Below are 17797 nucleotides of genomic sequence, written 5' to 3'. Positions count from 1 at the left end.
GCAGGCCCAGGTAAGCCATGCCTGGACTCCTTACCCACAGAAACTAAAACAATAAATGTGTGTTGTTTTAAGAAGTTAAGTCTGCAATTAATTATGCAGATTGGATAACTAATACAGTGTTTTGAGTTCTTGATTTTATTTCCTTTTTTTTAAATTCTCAAATATTTGACTCTTTTGCAAGTCTTCAGTAATATTTTTTTATAATTTTCAGTTCTCTACTGAAATTTTCAATCTTTTATCTCCTTGAACACAATAACCATATTAATTTTAAAGTCTATCTCATCATCCAAATATTTGCCGCCACTTTGGGTCTGTTTCTATTGTCTACTGTTTCTGTTTGTTTGCATTCCTGTTGTCTTCCTCCTCCTGTGCCCAGTTATTATATGGAGATACTGTTAATTTGAAATTTGAATAATTATTTGTAAAAATAATTTGAGGCCTAAGAAAATGTTCTCTTTCTCCAGATTTGCATCTTTCAGATTCCTAAGGACACTAGAAATCACAGGTCGTATCAATCCACTTTCAAAAGTTCAGATTTTTCTGAGATGTCTAGATGACTCAATTGTAAACTATATTCTGCGTGAATGGACTACTTCTTTCTGGCTCACCCTTACTGCTAGGATGTGGTCCTTCAATTTTCACACCAAAGAATTCTACCAGTCTCAAATTTAGAGGTCTTATACTCTAACTTTTGTCCTTCTGGTCTCGAAAGCTATTAAAATGGTAATCCTCCTCTTAGCTTCCTCTTCTTGATTAACAAATCCCCCTCTCCAGAGCAAATGTATTCTCAAGACCAGGCTCATCTTTCTGGATTTCCATTTTCTTCCAGATATCAGCTTGACAATGATTCACTACCTTATTAGCTCTCTAATGCCTCAAGAGGGTGTTATATTGGGTCAGATGTTATAGCAGAAAGATCAGAATAATCTAGTCCACCATTTCTGGAAGTAGAAGTTGAAGTTTTGGGTTTTTTCTTTTTTAATGGGTTACCTCACAGTTTTCTAGCCAGCCTGTGTTTGAGTCACCATTTGGGCACCTCCTCTGAGTGCTCAACTCTGTAAGAGCATCCTAACTATTCTACAACAGGGGAGGTCAATGCTAGAGACAACCCAATTTAGGTTAGACAAGGAAACTAATACTCAGTGTAGTGTCTGAATATTCTTTGGTTGCCAATTCTGATTCTATGAAAATGGACAAAATTCCTCCCAACTTTGTGATAACTGTCAAAACAAAACAAATCTGGATTCACTTTGCCATTCATTTAGCAGAAGAGGAAGGGAACAGAAGTTCGTATGTTTTGCTGAGTAACTATATATATCATCCTTCAACTCAAAGACCAGGTTTTGTTTAATTTTCTCAAATGAAACTGAATTCCTCTGAATTTATCATTACTATTACATCTGTTGTTAAAAAACTGAGATTTCTAAAGCCTAAAATGTAATTGTAAAGGTTAACTTTTGCCATCAATAATACAAATTCTTAAGAGCAATCTGGACTTCACGGATCATCATCTCAATGCCTCAGGTACAAAACATTTAACTGAAATTAGTGAGGTATGCCCGATGATGTTGGCCAAGTAAAGAGAAGAAATAAGTAGGTGGGGGGAGGGGGGGACTGTGATACCCTGCAGAGAGTATGTCCCCTCTCAAGGGACCCAGAGCAGATAATTTCCAGCTCCTGTCTATTGTTAACACGCAGAGTGTATGTAGACCTGGCGTAGAATGGGAACCTGGAGCCACCAGATCTTACAATTTTTCAAAAGAATCTGAAAACTGGATGTTTCATAACCCTTCTCTCTTTTATTGTTGACAATTAAAACAAAAACCCATACTGTGTGGAGCAAAGATAAATAGCATAAACAAAGCTCAATTGCTAAACTAAATTGTCCCTGCTGCCTATTTCAGCTTTAAATCCTGGCCACCTTTTTTATTAGTACTACTTATGACTGCGAAACAACACTTCTTGAAAGACTTCAGAAAATCCTAATAAAGTGCTTATAACATAAATATTGTTAGTTTACAAATAAAAGCACTGTTTTACATGGGCAGAACACCCAAAGAAATATTTCCTAAGTGGCTAAGTATCATGCAAGCTTTCCTTTTCCTAAGATCAGGACAGTTTTTAGTAATTCAAACCTGGAATTAAAATGATAATTAAAAAGTACAGCTAGTTCATTCTAAAGCTATTTGGGGTACATATTGCTGCATTATGAAATATCTCTACAATATGAAAAAAGACATAAGGCCATAGCAAAAATGAATATGATGATCCTCATTTTGTATATATGTAGCACATCTAAAAATGCTAAATTTGCATCTTTATATCACACACAATTATCATAAAAATATTCTGAGGGTGTATTTTGAATTAAAATATTAAAGCATCAAGTTTATAACCATTTACACTGTTATCTAATTCAAAAATAAAGATGGTTAGTTTCTTCTGTCTTCAGAATTTTTCTAAACTGGCTGATGTATTGGCTTTTGCTGATTAAGTATATATGTTGCCAAGCGAGCACTAAGGTAAAACTTCATTTATTTTGTCCCAAAACTAAAAAGGTAAAACAAAAACAAAAACAAAACCTAATGAGATCCCATTTGCATTAATCAACTTGGAATTCCCATCAATTTAATTCATTTCTAGAGAATATTGCATTTTAAATCCAATGGCAGTTCCTTTACATAATTTTAGAAACAAATCAAATTACTATAACCATAACTTTCTTTTAAAAATGTAGAAAGCCAAAATCACAACCTGTACATTAAACCTCAGACTTAACAACTATTATACAAGTTTCAGAAGCCAGTTTCAAGTGTCAAATACTATTTACAACAATTTTACAAAGAGACATGCAGAATTCTGTAGGATGACAACGAACACAAAATGCAATCAAGATCTGAGACAGAATTCAGTATTTTTTACACAGAGGAAAAGAACAAACAGAAATGTGGTTGAGAAATGGAGATTAATTTGTACTAAAAAGAATGGCTTACAGAAGCATTTAAAGCAGGCTAATTATGAAAGGACTCCTAAAGTTATCTACTTATATAAGCTACATTTAATGCAAAGATAAGCTTATTTAGATAGTAACTACTGCCAAATAGTCTACTTATTATTCCAAGACAGTAACCATGTCTATATATTTGGAATATAATTACCTATACATTCTCATTCTTTGTGGAATTACTTATTCTTCCCCAGTTTGGGTTTTTTTTTTTTTTTAATTGCTATTGTTGGTTTTATATGGTGAATTTTGTTGAATAAACATTTTCTCAAATAACTTATATAATCAAGAAATACTTTTTCAAATACAATTTCACAATGAGGTTGTTTATGATGGAGTGGAATCTGACATAAAATGTTTGATCCATATTAGAGTCCATTTAAGAAAGATAACTAATTTCAATTAAAATGAAATTATTTTTTCTGATTATAAAAATAGTATGTATTTTCTAGGAATTCAGAAAATTGAAAAATTAGGGAAAAAATCACCAGTAATATAATCACTCACACTTGTTCAATTACAATGGTGATGTATACAGTTCAAATAAGAAACAAAGTTGAAATCAAATTATAATTCTGAATGTGTTTATAAATATATTTAAATCCATGGGACTTGGTAAGGTTATTTAGGGAAAAGATGGAGCCTAGACAGAACCTGGAGGTATACCAATATTTGAACGAAGATTAGAGGAAGAACAGAAAGGGGGAATTTGAAAGAATGGTCAATGAGAAAGGAGGAAAACCGAGAGTATTTTTCATTGGAGGCAATAGGAGACACTGCAACACTACATGAAGAATGAAGGAGTGGTCAACCACGCCAAATGAGTCAGATATACTGAGTAAAATAAGGTCATAGAACTAACTGACCAGTGGATTTTGCTACATGAAGGTTAATGACTATGCTAATAAGCAGTTTTAGAGGAACCCAAATCAGATTGGACCTATACATCTCGAGAGAATCAACTAAAACATTCTTTTTTTTTTTAAGGTTTTAACATTTTTTTAAGATTTATTATTTATTTGAGAGAGAGAGAGGGTGCGCCTACATTGGGGTAGGGGCAGAGGGTGAGAATCTTCAAGAGGACTCTGTACTGAGTGTAGAGCCTGACTCGGGCTTGATCCCATGACCCTGAGATCACGACCTGAGCTGAAACCAAGTCAGCCGCTCAACTGACTGAGCCACCCAGGCACCCCTCAACTAAAAAATTATTGATTTAATGAGCTAATTAGACTTTTACAAAATAAACATATATCAATAGTAGTACAAAAGCCATTTTTAAAAACTATAAACAACATAATTGGAAAGAAAATATTCATTCACAATTACACAAAATCTAGTCATAAATAAATGTGTGGCAATCTTTATAAAGAAAACCCTAAATTTTGCTGAGGTATAAAAGGTGCAAATAAATAAGGAGATACACCAAATATCAAACTAGAAAGTTCATTAGTTCATTAGTTTACATCCATTCAACAAACCTTAAGTTAATACCTACTTCTATGATTCTAGCACTTAGACTGGATCAGAAAACAAAACACATAAAGGTCAAAGTTGGTAGTCTTACTTGACTTCAGTGGGAATAACACTTATGTTTCACCATTAAATTAAGTCAGGAGTTAACTAATATAAGGCTCTCATTAAAATATCTTTCTATTAATACTTACCTATGTTTCTTTCCTTTTTTAAACAAGAGTAAGAATTTTATCAAAAGCCTTATTTTTCTCCTTTGAACCACTAATGTCCTCTATTAGCATATGCTATTTCCTAACATCCTAACATCCATCCATTACCGAATTTCCATGATTAAATCTACCTTATAGGATGGATTCTTTTAATAACTGTTGAATTTGGTATGTAAACATTTTATTTGGGATTTCAGCATTTATAATGAAATGTGCACTTAACTTAGACATTTCTTAGTGATTTTTTTTTAACTGGAAAAATGAACAATAAAATGAACTGAGTAGTGTTCCAAAATTTAGGTTGTTTCCTGGAAATTCTTTTTTTTTTTTTTTTAAAGATTTTATTTATTTATTTGAGACAGAGAGAATGAGAGAGACAGACAGCACACGAGAGGGGGGGAGGGTCAGAGGGAGAAGCAGGCTCCCTGCCGAGCAGGGAGCCCGATGCGGGACTCAATCCAGGGACTCCAGGATCATGACCTGAGCCAAAGGCAGTCGCTTAACCAACTGAGCCACCCAGGCGCCCTCCTGGAAATTCTTAAGAATCTATGGGTAGGGTGCCTGGGTGGCTCAGATGGTTAAGCGTCTGCCTTTGGCTCAGGTCATGATCTCAGGGTTCTGGGATCGAGTCCTGCATCGGGCTCCCTGCTCCTTGGGAGTCTGCTTCTCCCTGTCTCTCTCTCTCTCTCTATCTCTCATGAATAAATAAATAAAATCTTTAAAAAAAAAGAATCTATGGGTAAACTCTGTCACTCTGGGCCCTTGCAGGAAGTTTCTCGGAAACATTTTCAGTTTCTTCCATGGCCAATTTTTCTATCTTTACTTGCTTTAATTTTATGTACATTTCTCAGTGAAAAATGTCCAAATTTTCTATTTTTGTATTTTCTTATCCAGAGTCTCCATCATGTATATTACATCACCTTTTCCAATTTTAAGTGTTTTCTTTTCCCTCTTGATTAGATTTGCCAGAATATTATCTTTTACTGACACGGGAAAGGCTAGAATATGGAACCAGTTACCGATCTATTTGTCAATTCTGTTTTCTTTTCTGTGTAATCACCTTCTACATTTATATTTTTGTTCTAATTTTCCTTATTTTTTTTTTAACTCTCTGGCAAATGCTGATTTTCTTATTTTATATAAACACATAGCATTATAAATTTGCCATTAAGTAAACTGACAAATGGGTCTCAAATCTAAGACTAAAGAGCCAAAGATCTGAAGCTCTTCTAGAGTGTTGGGGTTAATGTAGAATATGAAATCATCCATAGTACCTGGCTTGCTAAAATGTAACACAGAAGCCGCTGGGGGCAGGGAAGGTTTCTGAGAAGGGCCTAGGCCTTGGAATGCTGGGGCCTGCAAATCACTCTGCCCGAGGCATGCCCTGGGGAGTTACCTTCCCTGAAGCTAGCTTAGCCCAAACAGCCACCCTGTGATCTAAGAGATGTATGCATTGTCCCCTAAAGCTATGTTTAGCAGAACTCCTTGAACAGGCTGATCAGCGCATTGTATCTTTCCCGTAATCAGTGTTCTATTTTCTGCAAGACTCCTTGCCACACATCACTTGCTTGAGAAACAGAGTAATAAAGATTTAGGATTATCCTGAAGCACGAATAAAGGTGAGAGCAAAGAAGAGCAAAGGGTCTTCGTCTCTGACCGTTGACCCCCTTGCCTTCTCCTCTCTTTCACGGCAAAGTTTGGAGTCATCTTTCATCTGTCGGTACAGGGATTGCTGGCCATTCCTGGCACCAGAATTCTGAGATTAGTGAAAATTTCTTTGAACTTCACGTTTTATCTCTTAAAAAATGTGGCTTTTTACATTCTATTCCATGTGTTTTAATAGAAATATCATTTTTCTCAGGGTATTAAAGCAGGTTGGTTGACAGCTGCAGAGGGAAGGTGGATTATATTTATTTAGTGGTTATATCCTGCAGCATCTTCACGTATCCCTAAGAGTAAACGTGTTCAGAATAACTTTGGCTATAACCTACTAACTTTATATGTAATTTATTACATTTTAAAATTTAAAATTTTTATTTTTACATTAATAAAATGCTTTCTTGGTCAAAGAAATAAATTTGTCAAGCATAGGAAATGTACAAATGTCTAGATTATATAAAAATATATCTGATTAAAAATGAAAAGGCAAGTAAGATAGCTTTCATTTTTATTTTAATTTTTTTTAAAGATTTTATTTATTTATTCGATAGAGAGAGATAGCGAGAGCAGGAACACAAGCAGGGGGAGTGGGAGAGGGAGAAGCAGGCTTCCTGCGGAGCAGGGAGCCCGATGCGGGGCTTGATCCCAGAACCCTGGGATCATGACCTAAGCCAAAGGCAGACGCTTACGACTGAGCCACCCAGGCACCCCTTGATAGCTTTCATTTTTAGACTGCGATATAGCTCTGGGAATGTTTGATTCTATATTGAATATTCTGTCCAGGCAAACTAATAGCAACTCTATAGTTATTTAGAAAGACACTTTTTTCAAATGATTACGTTTCTGATTATAAAACTGTAACTTTTAGATATGTTGTGGTGTGGATAGAGTTCATGACCTATATAATTCTGGCTTTTAAGAATTCCCTGAAGTGGCGCCTGGGTGGCTCAGTAGGTTAAGCATTCCCCTTCAGCTCAGGTCATGATCCCAGAGTCCTGGGCTAATGTCCTGCATCGGGCTCCCTGCTCAGCAGGGAGCCTGCTTCTTCCTCTGCTTTTGTGCTCTCTCTCTGACAAATAAGTAGATGAAATCTTTAAAAAAAAAAAAAATTTCCTGAGATTTTCTATAGTCTAATCAATGATTTTGTATACAAGTTCTATGTCATTTTTGGGGTGCCTGCGTGGCTCAGTCGTTAAGCATCTGCCTTCGGCTCAGGTCATGATCCCGGGGTCCTGGGATCGAGCCTCGCATCGGGCTCCCTGCTCAGCGGGAAGCCTGCTTCTCCCTCTCCCACTCCTCCTGCTTGTGTTCCCTCTCTCGCTCACTGTTGCTGTCTGTCAAGTAAATAAAATCTTAAAAAAAAAAAAAAGTTCTATCACATTTTTAAAACTTTTTTCTGAAGTACCAGACTTTAGGGACACCTGGGTGGCTCAGTCGGTTGAGTGTCTGCCTTTGGCTCAGGTCATGATCCCAGAGTCCTGGGATCAAGTCCCATATCGGGCTCTTTGCTCAGTGGGGAGCCTGCTTCTCCCTCTGCCTGGAGCTCCCCCTGCTTGTGCTCGCTCTGACAAATAAATAAATAAATCTTTAAAAAAAAAAAAGTACCAAACTTTAATTTTACTAGTTATTCCTTATTTTTAGTTACTCCAACTTGATTTACATTAACATTTCATATACTGATAACAATTTACAACATATTAATGACCTTTTAACACTGGAGTTTTGTTTTTGCCTTAAATTGCTTGAAATTAATATTACTAGCTCTGCTTTATGCTTAATTTTGCCTGATATGACTTTGTGTACTCATTATATTCATTTTGATTCTCCATTCATTAGTTCCTCCTATCATTTGCTAATCAACTATAGTACACTTCCATAAACTGATTTTGTAAGTGACTTGGGCATCCTGACATTTTTTTTTTCAGTTGTCCTACATTGTCTATTATCTTGGCTGGTCCTAGACTTCTTGTTGTAGCTTTTCCTCTGGAAGTCTAGGACACTGCTGCACTGTTTCCTAATGCTCAGTGTTATACAGAAGTCTGAGACCAGTTAGATTTTTGTTTCTTGGTAAGTAATTTTTCTCCCCAACTGCTTTTAGGCCACATCTAACTTGCGTAAATGAAGTTACTGCCTATTTCCCAAGTCCGTCCTGCAGCTTCCCACCTTCACTCACAGTTCCATCCACTTATTGTCCTCTTGTTGGAAAATACCCTCTCAAGAGCCAATTCAAATACCACTTGCTCCAAAACACATTTCCAGGATTCATACTAGTCAGAATTAACCCATCCTTTATCTAAATTTATGTCACTGCTGTACTTCTGTAGCACTGACATCTACAGTGTATTATTAAAGAATATACACCAGAGTGGTTATAAGTAGGTTCTGGAGTCAGATCACCAGGGCTGAAATTTCAAACCTGCCACATTGTAGTGTATGTTCTTCAGTAAGTTATTGGGTTTTCTGTGCTGTTAACTCATCTGCAAAATAGTGCCTAGCTCATGGAATGTTTGTGAGGATTAAATAAGCTAATATATGTAAAATATCTAGACTCTCTAGAATATATAAGTGTTAGGTGAGGTCCTGATATGTATTATGGTATGTATGTGGTATGTGTTCTCCATTTGGGATGAGAAAAATTATTACGAGAGAATGAAACAGGTGCTACGAAAGGTTTAAGTATTCAAAGGATGGGACAATTAAACATGAATTAAATATAATCAGCTTAGGGAAAGCAATGGCATTTCAACTGAATCCTAAGTATTTTAATTACATAGAATTTTGAAAGCACTTTTGCATGCACTAGTTCATTTAATCCTTAAACTCTGTAAGGTAATTTTGTTTTATGGGGGCAGATATAAAGGATGGCAACTCAAATTGCCCAAGACGCAAAGAGTTAGAAAGTGAAAGCTAACATTAAGAGAAATATCACTGTACTTGGAGCTTGGTAAGGTTGCTCTCTATACATCTGCATTTTTCCATCAAGGATGAATGGGGACGCAATATATGGATTGAACAGACAGGACCAAAGGTAGAGAACAGTATTCCAAGCTTTGTAAACTGCTTAAATAAATGGTGGTGTGAAATGACATGGCTTTCTGGGTAAACTGAAAATAATGTGCTAAAGATGGAACACAGCACAAAGCCTTGCAAAGCAAGCCTTTGGCTGAACTGAGTAACATCTTTCAGGTGCTATTCCTTCAGTTTAGCAATCATCTATGGCAATAATCCCTAGGCTTCTAGCTGAGGAATCGATCAATATAACTGTGGCCTCTGTCTTGAAAGAGAGAGAGCAAGAGAGGGAGGGAGGGAGGAAGGAAGGTAGGGAAGGAAGGAAGGAAGGGAGGAAGGGAGGGAATCTGTCATATGACTACAGTACCTAATTGGGTGTTTTAAAAATTCACAACAGGAGGTTCTAAAATAAAAACAGTAAGCATGATTATACAAAGGTAATTCCTTTTTCTCACTAAAAATGTTTTGAAGGAAATCTTAATTCTCAACAAGATTAACAATTTTACTAACTGACAACTGATTCTGAAACATAGCAAACCTAGTTTCCTCATCTTTGGGATAGAGCAAAACACGAACAGAATACGTTAACATTACTTCTCCTTCAACCTTTTTTTTTTTTTTAATATAAAGATTTTATTTTTAAGTAATCTCTACACCCAACATGGGGCTTGAATTTACAATCCTGAGATCAGGAGTCGCATGTTCTACTGAATGAGCCAGCCCGGTGCCCCTGGGTCAAATATTTATCGAGTACCCTGCGCCATGTGTTAGGTGCTGGCATTAAATAACAGTCCTGCACTTGTTAACGTTACTTCTGAGTGCTAAGAACCTAAGTTGCATATAATTCATCAGTTATATTATTAACAACTGTGAAATTGTGGAAAAGTCACTTAACTCCTCTGGGCCTCAGTTTCCTATATTTGCAAAATATTGTTCCAATTTTAAAGCTGTTTGAGTAGGACTCTGAAACTCTGTATTATTTATCAATGAAAAAATTAAAAACAAAAAATAAAAATATAGCACATCTACCTATTCTCAAACTTTTGAATTACTGTCCTTCCATTACTTTCAAAATCACATGCAACTAATACCAGATATTGCAGATAGCTCAATTGGTCTCATCAATTAGCTATATATGAATAAAATCACCTTAAAACAACATATTCTATCTAAAATTAAATCCTTCAGTGTGTACTCTGAGCAAAATGAGAGGTCTAATCACAGGTTAACATAAGAAATATTTGTCTCAAAATAATGCATTTGACAAGTCTCATCATTAAAATTCCCTTTATTTTTCCTTCAGTGAAACTCAAGTATTCCCGAAGTCCTGAATCAATTATTTCTTCTTAGTTTTCCAACAGCTGTCATTTGTCTTCTTTTGGTCTGTTCAGTAGAAAGTGAACTAGCTGGAGCAGGACATCATCATTAAAACCTTTCACATTATTATCTTCAATTGTTTCATAAAGAGGCTTACTTTGTGTCCCCCAACATATATTTTTACGAGGGTTATTTCGATCAGCTTGTGCAGTCAGTGCCAAAGTATTTAACTGGTAGCAGAAAAAGGAAAAGTATTTTCCATCTGTGATCACGCCCTGAGAGACAAAAGGCCGAGTAACATCTGCTTCACTCCAAAATCCTACAGAGAAAAGTTATACTGAAATTTACACATAGAATATAGTTTACCAAAACATTTGCACATTAGAGGGTATCAAATATCCCCTAAAACCTAAATTATTTTACCTACCAAATTCCTGAAGATCTCAAAGTTTCCTCTTCTCCATTCTAATCCTATATTCTATTTCTGCATCAAAAATTATTTCCTCCTTTCTGATATCCCCAAACTCATGACACATTCTCAACTTCACTCTTCAACAGCTTTCAACCTTAACTCGCTTCATCTAAAAAAAGCAGCAAGCTCTATCGATGCAGATCTCCCCTACATCTAGTACTAACTTCGTTCACTTTCCCAGTACCAGTAGCATCTAGCACCCAATAACCATTACGGCCATTTACTTCACCAGAATCTACAAAAAAAATACCTTCAGAAAAAAACGGACTTTCTAAGGACTTCGATCATGTCCTTAGACAAATTCTATTCTTCCTTTACATATTTTGAAATTGGTTTTATGAGCTGCTGTTATTTCACCTTGTGTTATCTTGTGTCATAGGTTCCAGGATGCCTTTAATACCTTTACTACTCATATTTTCTGGCTTCTTGTTCTAGACTGACTGGCTTTAACCTAGGGCCAAGCAGTAATGTTCTTTCCTCATACATATTTTCTATCAGCCTTCATGAAGACAGCCAATGAATAATATTGTTAGCATTTGTAATTAAATACTGGAAAAAAGAAGCACTTTACTTTTAAAGCGTAAACAGTGCCATTCTAATGCCTTTGAGAAAGATTCCTGTTTCTGCTTCTGTCTAATCCTATTCCTATTCTCTCCATTTAAGTCAAAAATTATGAGTAAAAGACTAAATTATATATATGTATGAAGAAAACAGGTGAGCCTAGAAATAATTAAATCTGTATTAAATTCCTCCTGGGAACTCATATAGGATCAATCTGGTTACATATTACAGTTTACTACTTCAGGTTCTGTAATAAAATCCCAATGCCTCACAATGAGCTCTGAGATCTGGCGTCTGGCTTCCTTTATCTCGTCCTCCATCATTCTCCCCCTCCCCTTTCTTCATTGTTCTTTAAACACCTCAAGTCTGTTTCTACCTCAGAGACTTGTATTTCTTTTGCCTGGAAGTGTCTTTCCCCCAAATTTGTGCTCAGGCAGCTCCTCAACAGTCAGGTCTTCGTTCAAATGTCATTTTTTAGAGACCACCCCCTGAATTACTCCATTTAAATGGAATCGGCCCCGTATCTCATTTATACCTGCACCCGGTAAGCCATTCTATTCCTTATGTAGTATATTTCCTCCCTACTATTACCACTAGTTAAAAATACTACATGTTTATTATCTTTTACTCTCCTCACTATAAGCTCCAAGACAGTAGGATCTGCCTGCCGCATTCAACACCGCATCTCCAAGGCCCACACCGCCTGGTTCCTAAAAAGCATTCACTATTTACTGGATGAATAAACAATCTCTTAATCCACATCCTGGATATAGCCTTCAAAGATATTATACAGAACAGTTGTGATTTAATCTAAAATTTAATCCACCAAAGCATTTCCTTTTCCAGCTTCAGCAAGCTGCTATCATCTACAGAGTTGACTTAGTTGGCTACAGTCTTTCACCTACTTGAGAACATCAGAAAATAATTCATTCACACGAAAGTGGTCAGAGTAAAAGATCAAAGTAACTATCTACACACCACCTGCCAATTGCAAATGTAAAATATTTAATTATGAATTTTAAAACAACCGTGCTTTGTGTCACTGCAAGTTTTCAAAGTGTTAAGATTCAACCTACAACACTTAACCCAAAGAAACAATTAAATTCTTAAAATGTCACAGGTATCTTCCGAGAACAATGCCATAAAATTAGTTTTACCTTGATACAGAGCTTGTGCTCCAGTCCAAGCAAAGAGGCTTGCGATAGCATTAGCTCTAAAAACAACTTCTATCTGATCAGCACAGTTCTGTTTCAAAAGCCTTTCCCTTTTTAATTTGTCAGGTAACAGATGAAACTGTGTGTGACCGTAACAGTATGGGTCTGCTGTCTTTGAGCCTGAAGAGCAAAATAAAAACATTTCAGATGAAATGTACATGTGAACATCTAGAGCACACATCCTTAGTCTCTGCTTCAAACCCATCTTTCTCCTCCACACATCCTGTGATCAGGATCCGAAATACACAAGTGGGAAGGTTGATTTATTTCATTGATCATAATGAAGTTAAACTTCACATGAAAGTACAATCTGCTAGCTATCATCAAGCCCACTCTGATGACACAGGATAAGTCAAAAGAATGTATGTGAAGTTTATTTGAAATTCCCTATTTGGTTTTTTCAAACCTTTCATTCATCATTGGGAGCTACGTTATTTTCTTTGTCTTACTCTCCACATGATACCAACATTTCATTAAAAAGTCTCCTTTAGAGGAGCCTGCCTGGGTGGCTCAGTCAGTTCAGCGTCTGCCTTCGGCTCAGGTCATGATCCCAGGGTCCTGGGATCGAGCCCCGCATCGGGCTCCCTGCTCAGTGGAGAGTCTGCTTCTCCCTCTCCCTCTGCCTACGTCTCTGCCTACTTGTGTTCTCTATCTCTCTGTCAAATAAATAAATAAAATCTTAAAAAAAAAAAGTCTCCTTTATCATTTTAGTGTAATAATTACATACCTTGCTCCTAATTTTTTTTTTTAAATGATTTTTATACTATATTTCCAAGTAAGGAAAATGAGAGCCAATATTTCATGATGTGTTGATATTCTTGACTTTAGTAGTAAACTTTTTTCAACCAAAAGTTCCACAGTTCATACTCTAAGACCACAGTGACACTGAAGGGGCTGATAAAATACATCTGGAGGACTAGTATAAAGCTGGTTTCTTAAAATCTTCAACTTTGTCTATTAATTCAACTTGGAATTAATAGACAAAAAGATAGCAAAAGTATAAGCTACACAAGGGCAGACATCAGGCCTTATTAATTTTTATATTCCTAATGGTTATCACAGAGTGTGGCACAAACAGAAGACTTTTATAAAAAAGTCAATCACTGCCTCAAGTCTGGCTCTATACTGGTTTACTCCTGAAAAAGGACAAATTACTTTTTCTACATAATGAATCAATAAAAATACATAAAACTATTTTTTAAAGTTAAATGCTGCTAGCTCAGTAGAAACAAGTAAAATTTTAAATGGTGAGCTGAAAGAATATTTTCCCCCCAATTTTCATGCATATTACAACAACCTGAGATTATGAATTATATTGCTTGTAAACTACCTGAACTTCTTGGTCATCAAGAATTAATTATGTAAATCTGCACAGGATACTTCGGACACATTGATGGCAAAATATTTCAAAAGAAAAACTTACCAATAAATATGGTATTTTCATATTGTCGTTTGAATAAGGGAAGTTTGTCTGGCTTACAAGTTAAAACAGGGATTTCGACAGGTATAGAATAATCCAGCGGCACAAACTTCAAGAAAAAGAAAAGTCATAAATGAATTCACAGCAACACTAGTACTAATGTATAAATTTTACTCACTTTTTTTTTTTTTTTAAGATTTTATTTATTTATTTGTCAGAGAGAGAGAGCGCACAAGCAGGGAGAGCGGCAGGGAGAAGGGGAAGCAGGCTCCCTGCTGAACAAGGAGCCTGATACAGGACTCAATCCCAGGACTCTGGGATCATGACCTGAGCTGAAGGCGGACGTTTAACCAACTGAGCCACCCAGGCGTCCCAACTCACATTCTTAATAGACTTAAAAATCTTAAGATGAGATGTTTTTTACAAAATGATTTGGTAACACCACCATCTTGTGATGGGCCAAATCCAGCCAGCCACCTGATTGTACAAATAAAGTTTAACTGCAACACAGTCAGGCACATTCATTTACATATGGTACATAACTGCTTTTACATTATTTAAGAACTAAGATGAATAGTTGCAACACAGACTTGTGGCCCCCCAAAGCCTAAGATATTTACTGTCTGGACTTTTACAGAAAAAATGTGCACGTGCGTGTGTATTCAGACACACAGACAACACTCAGAATATACTTATTTTCTCCACAAGAACTATAAATAAAAAAAAATGACCAGCTTATAATTATAAAAATGCCTTGATTTATGATTAGGTAGTGTAGTCTATCATAAATTACAATCATAAACTATTATCAATTGTTTATAGGTATTTTTAAAGATTTTATTTATTTGAGAGAGAGAGAGAGAACGCGCACACACACAAGCAGCGGGGGGGTTGGGGGGAGGCAAAGGAAGAGGGAGAAGCAGACTCCCCCGCTGAACAGGGAGCCAGATGGGGACTTGATCCCAGGACCCTTACTGACTGAGCCACCCAGGCAGCCCAAAGTTTTTTATAGTAAGAAAAAGAAAAGATTTGTATGATCCTGAAAACTGATGCCTTAATCCTGCTTAAAAATTATTATTTGACCTTTGAGCACTATACATACCATAACAGGTTAAAAAGCTGAAAAAGAATTTCATGATAAGTATGTGAAAGAAACTCGAAAGGGATCCATCTAAAACTTTTTATTCTACTAAGCCCATTACCTAGGCTGCCTATGACATTTCCTCATCAGATGTCAGTAGATATATATACAATAAATCCTTACCTGTGGGAGTTGTTTGGATATTCGAATCTGGTTGTGTGGTTTATCATTTATTTGGTATCGCAAAGCATCAACTCGACCTTTCCGATGACCACTAGGAATAATTTCTTCACCTCGCAACCAGTAAAAGTGAACTGGGCGTTTACAATCTATCAAAAGATATTCAAAATTTTATTTAATCATTTAGATCAATTTGGTTATTATTAGAATACCAGCAATACAGAACTTAGTAACTGTGGAAATTAAAAATTATCAAAAATTACTCTTTGTTGTAAGATAGAGTCTGGGTTATATGATGATTTAACTTAAATGACTGTGACTTAAATATAATGCTCAAACATTTAGTGTCTACTTGTGCCATCCATCATACACTAAACACTGTAATGGAAGAGGTTTGTCGGTTAAGAATAAACATAAAGAAAATAAGACCAAAAGGAGTATCACTCACCAGAAATAAAAAGTTTTTATAGGAGTCAGAATTACTAAATCAATCTTCACAATAACTCTCAAAGGTATGCATGCAGTTGTCATCACCTCCACTTTATAGAAGAGGGATCTGGGTCTTGACAAAGTCAAGTTCTCCTAGGCCAACAGTCAGTAGTCAGAATCCCCAAGGCTTCTCTCAAGACCACTTCCTTCCCAACTGAGACAGAAGTAACATGCACACTACAGGACTCAGTTGAACACACGTCTACAGTTACAACGACATTAAGTCAATAAATATTTATTAAGACACCTACCAGGCAGTAGATATAAAGTAATGAATACCTCAAAAACACTGATTTTTAAAAACTGTCCGTTAATTTTTCATGTCTGCACTGAGCAGTTAAAAGAAGTTTCTGATTGTTTCCTGGGAACCCCAAATGGCTAGGTTTGAATCCTGAACTCAAATCTACCAGCTACAGGCTCTCCGACTAGGTTCGTTTTACCGTTCTGTATACCTCAGGGTGGTTTTCCCATTCATAAAACAATGCTACCCTCCTATAAACGGTCATCGTGAAGATTAAATTGGTTGGCACATAAAAATTTAGAACAGGGCTTGGTACATAGTTAAGTACTGAGGAAATGTTAATTTTACTCAGTATCGCCTTTAATGTTCACACTTCTACGAAAACGTACTATTACCGTAATTCTCATCTTGAGAATGAGAAAAACTACTTCAACCCAAAAGAGGTTAATGAACTGACATGCAGTCATGTAACTTTTTGGTGGAAGGGTCTGCCCCGCCCTCTAAGAGCCCCTTCTCTTAACCAACACTGTTCTTCCATTCCATTTGGCTGGACCTTCACAAAGCAGAACCAAACACTGGAATCGTGGAAGGCTGGACAGCTGGGAGGTGGCAGCCCAGGGCCGGAAGGGAACCCAGTCTCCAGATTCTTGGCGCAGTGACTGCTATTAAACCTGGCGGCGCCCAGCGAGGCGCGGAAGGACTAGAAATATAATTAACAGTGCAGAAAGAAAGAAAGGAACAGTGCCCCCCGCCCCCGCCCGGCGTGGCAGCCCCAAGGCTCACCGAGGGTGGCGGTGGCCAAGGCGGGGTTGTGCGCGCTGAGCAGGCCCACGAGGGTGGCCACCAGCTGATCCAGGAAGGGCGAGGCGATAGCCTCGCGGTCCTGGTAGAGGGGAGGGCGCCGCTTGCGCCGCAGGTAGAAGTGCTCCTGCAGGAGGCAGTCACACGCGGCGGCGCGCAAGGCCGCCAGGTCCAGGACGGGCGCGGGCTCCGCGGGCTCCGCGGGCTCGGCTGGCGGCGGCGGCAGGCCCGACAGGAACGCGGTCTTGGTGAAACTCTGATACCAGCGGTCAGCGTTCAGAGCGAAAGTCTGCGGATAAACCACGTACTTCATGAACTGCATCTTGGTGAGGATTCGCAGCTTCTCGTCCACCGACACGGCCGCGTGCACCGTCGCCTGCCACCGCTCCACTCGCCGCTGCCGTGCCGCCTTGCTCTTGGCAGTCAGGGAGGCCACAATCGGCGGGTAGCGCGCGACGGGGGCCGCCGTGACATCGGGGCCGGTCACTTCTGGAGCCGTGACGGCGGCCTCTGCCGCAGTGTGCAGTGACAGCCCCGGCCCGCGGAGGGCTAGCCTGCAGCACCTGGCCGCCGCCATCTTTGCCCAAGGTTCCGGACCCAGAGGTTAATTTCAGGAAATGTCGCTGCGCTCTTGACGTAAGGACCAATCGAAAGCGGCATTTGAGCC

The 17797-nt window shown here is 37.7% G+C and overlaps 1 protein-coding gene across 1 annotated transcript; it reads right to left on the bottom strand.

The window, feature by feature from the left end:
* Window positions 1–10624: 10624 nt before the first annotated feature.
* LOC118006361 (28S ribosomal protein S30, mitochondrial) lies at window positions 10625–17742 on the bottom strand. Its single transcript, XM_034998985.1, has 5 exons — window positions 17113–17742; window positions 15603–15748; window positions 14342–14447; window positions 12862–13038; window positions 10625–10990 (listed from the first exon to the last, which is right to left on the bottom strand). The coding sequence occupies exons 1-5, from the start codon at window positions 17705–17707 to the stop codon at window positions 10719–10721; spliced, it is 1296 nt and encodes a 431-aa protein (XP_034854876.1). The 5' UTR covers window positions 17708–17742; the 3' UTR covers window positions 10625–10718.
* Between the last annotated feature and the right edge of the window lie 55 nt (window positions 17743–17797).

This window comes from Mirounga leonina, unplaced genomic scaffold (genome assembly GCF_011800145.1).
Source record: "Mirounga leonina isolate KUSES-001 unplaced genomic scaffold, KU_Mleo_1.0 Mir_96, whole genome shotgun sequence".
Lineage (NCBI taxonomy): Eukaryota > Metazoa > Chordata > Mammalia > Carnivora > Phocidae > Mirounga > Mirounga leonina.
This window is presented reverse-complemented; position numbering and strand designations above follow the sequence as displayed.

Excerpts from the sequence above, each read along its gene's own strand:
- LOC118006361 (XM_034998985.1), bottom strand. The coding sequence starts at position 17,707 with ATGGCGGCGGCCAGGTGCTGCAGGCTAGCCCTCCGCGGGCCGGGGCTG. Across the intron at positions 14,448-15,602 it reads TATCCAAACAACTCCCACAG|TTTGTGCCGCTGGATTATTC; the intron begins GTAAGGATTTAT and ends TTTTTCTTGAAG. Across the intron at positions 13,039-14,341 it reads TGAAAATACCATATTTATTG|GCTCAAAGACAGCAGACCCA; the intron begins GTAAGTTTTTCT and ends TTTGCTCTTCAG.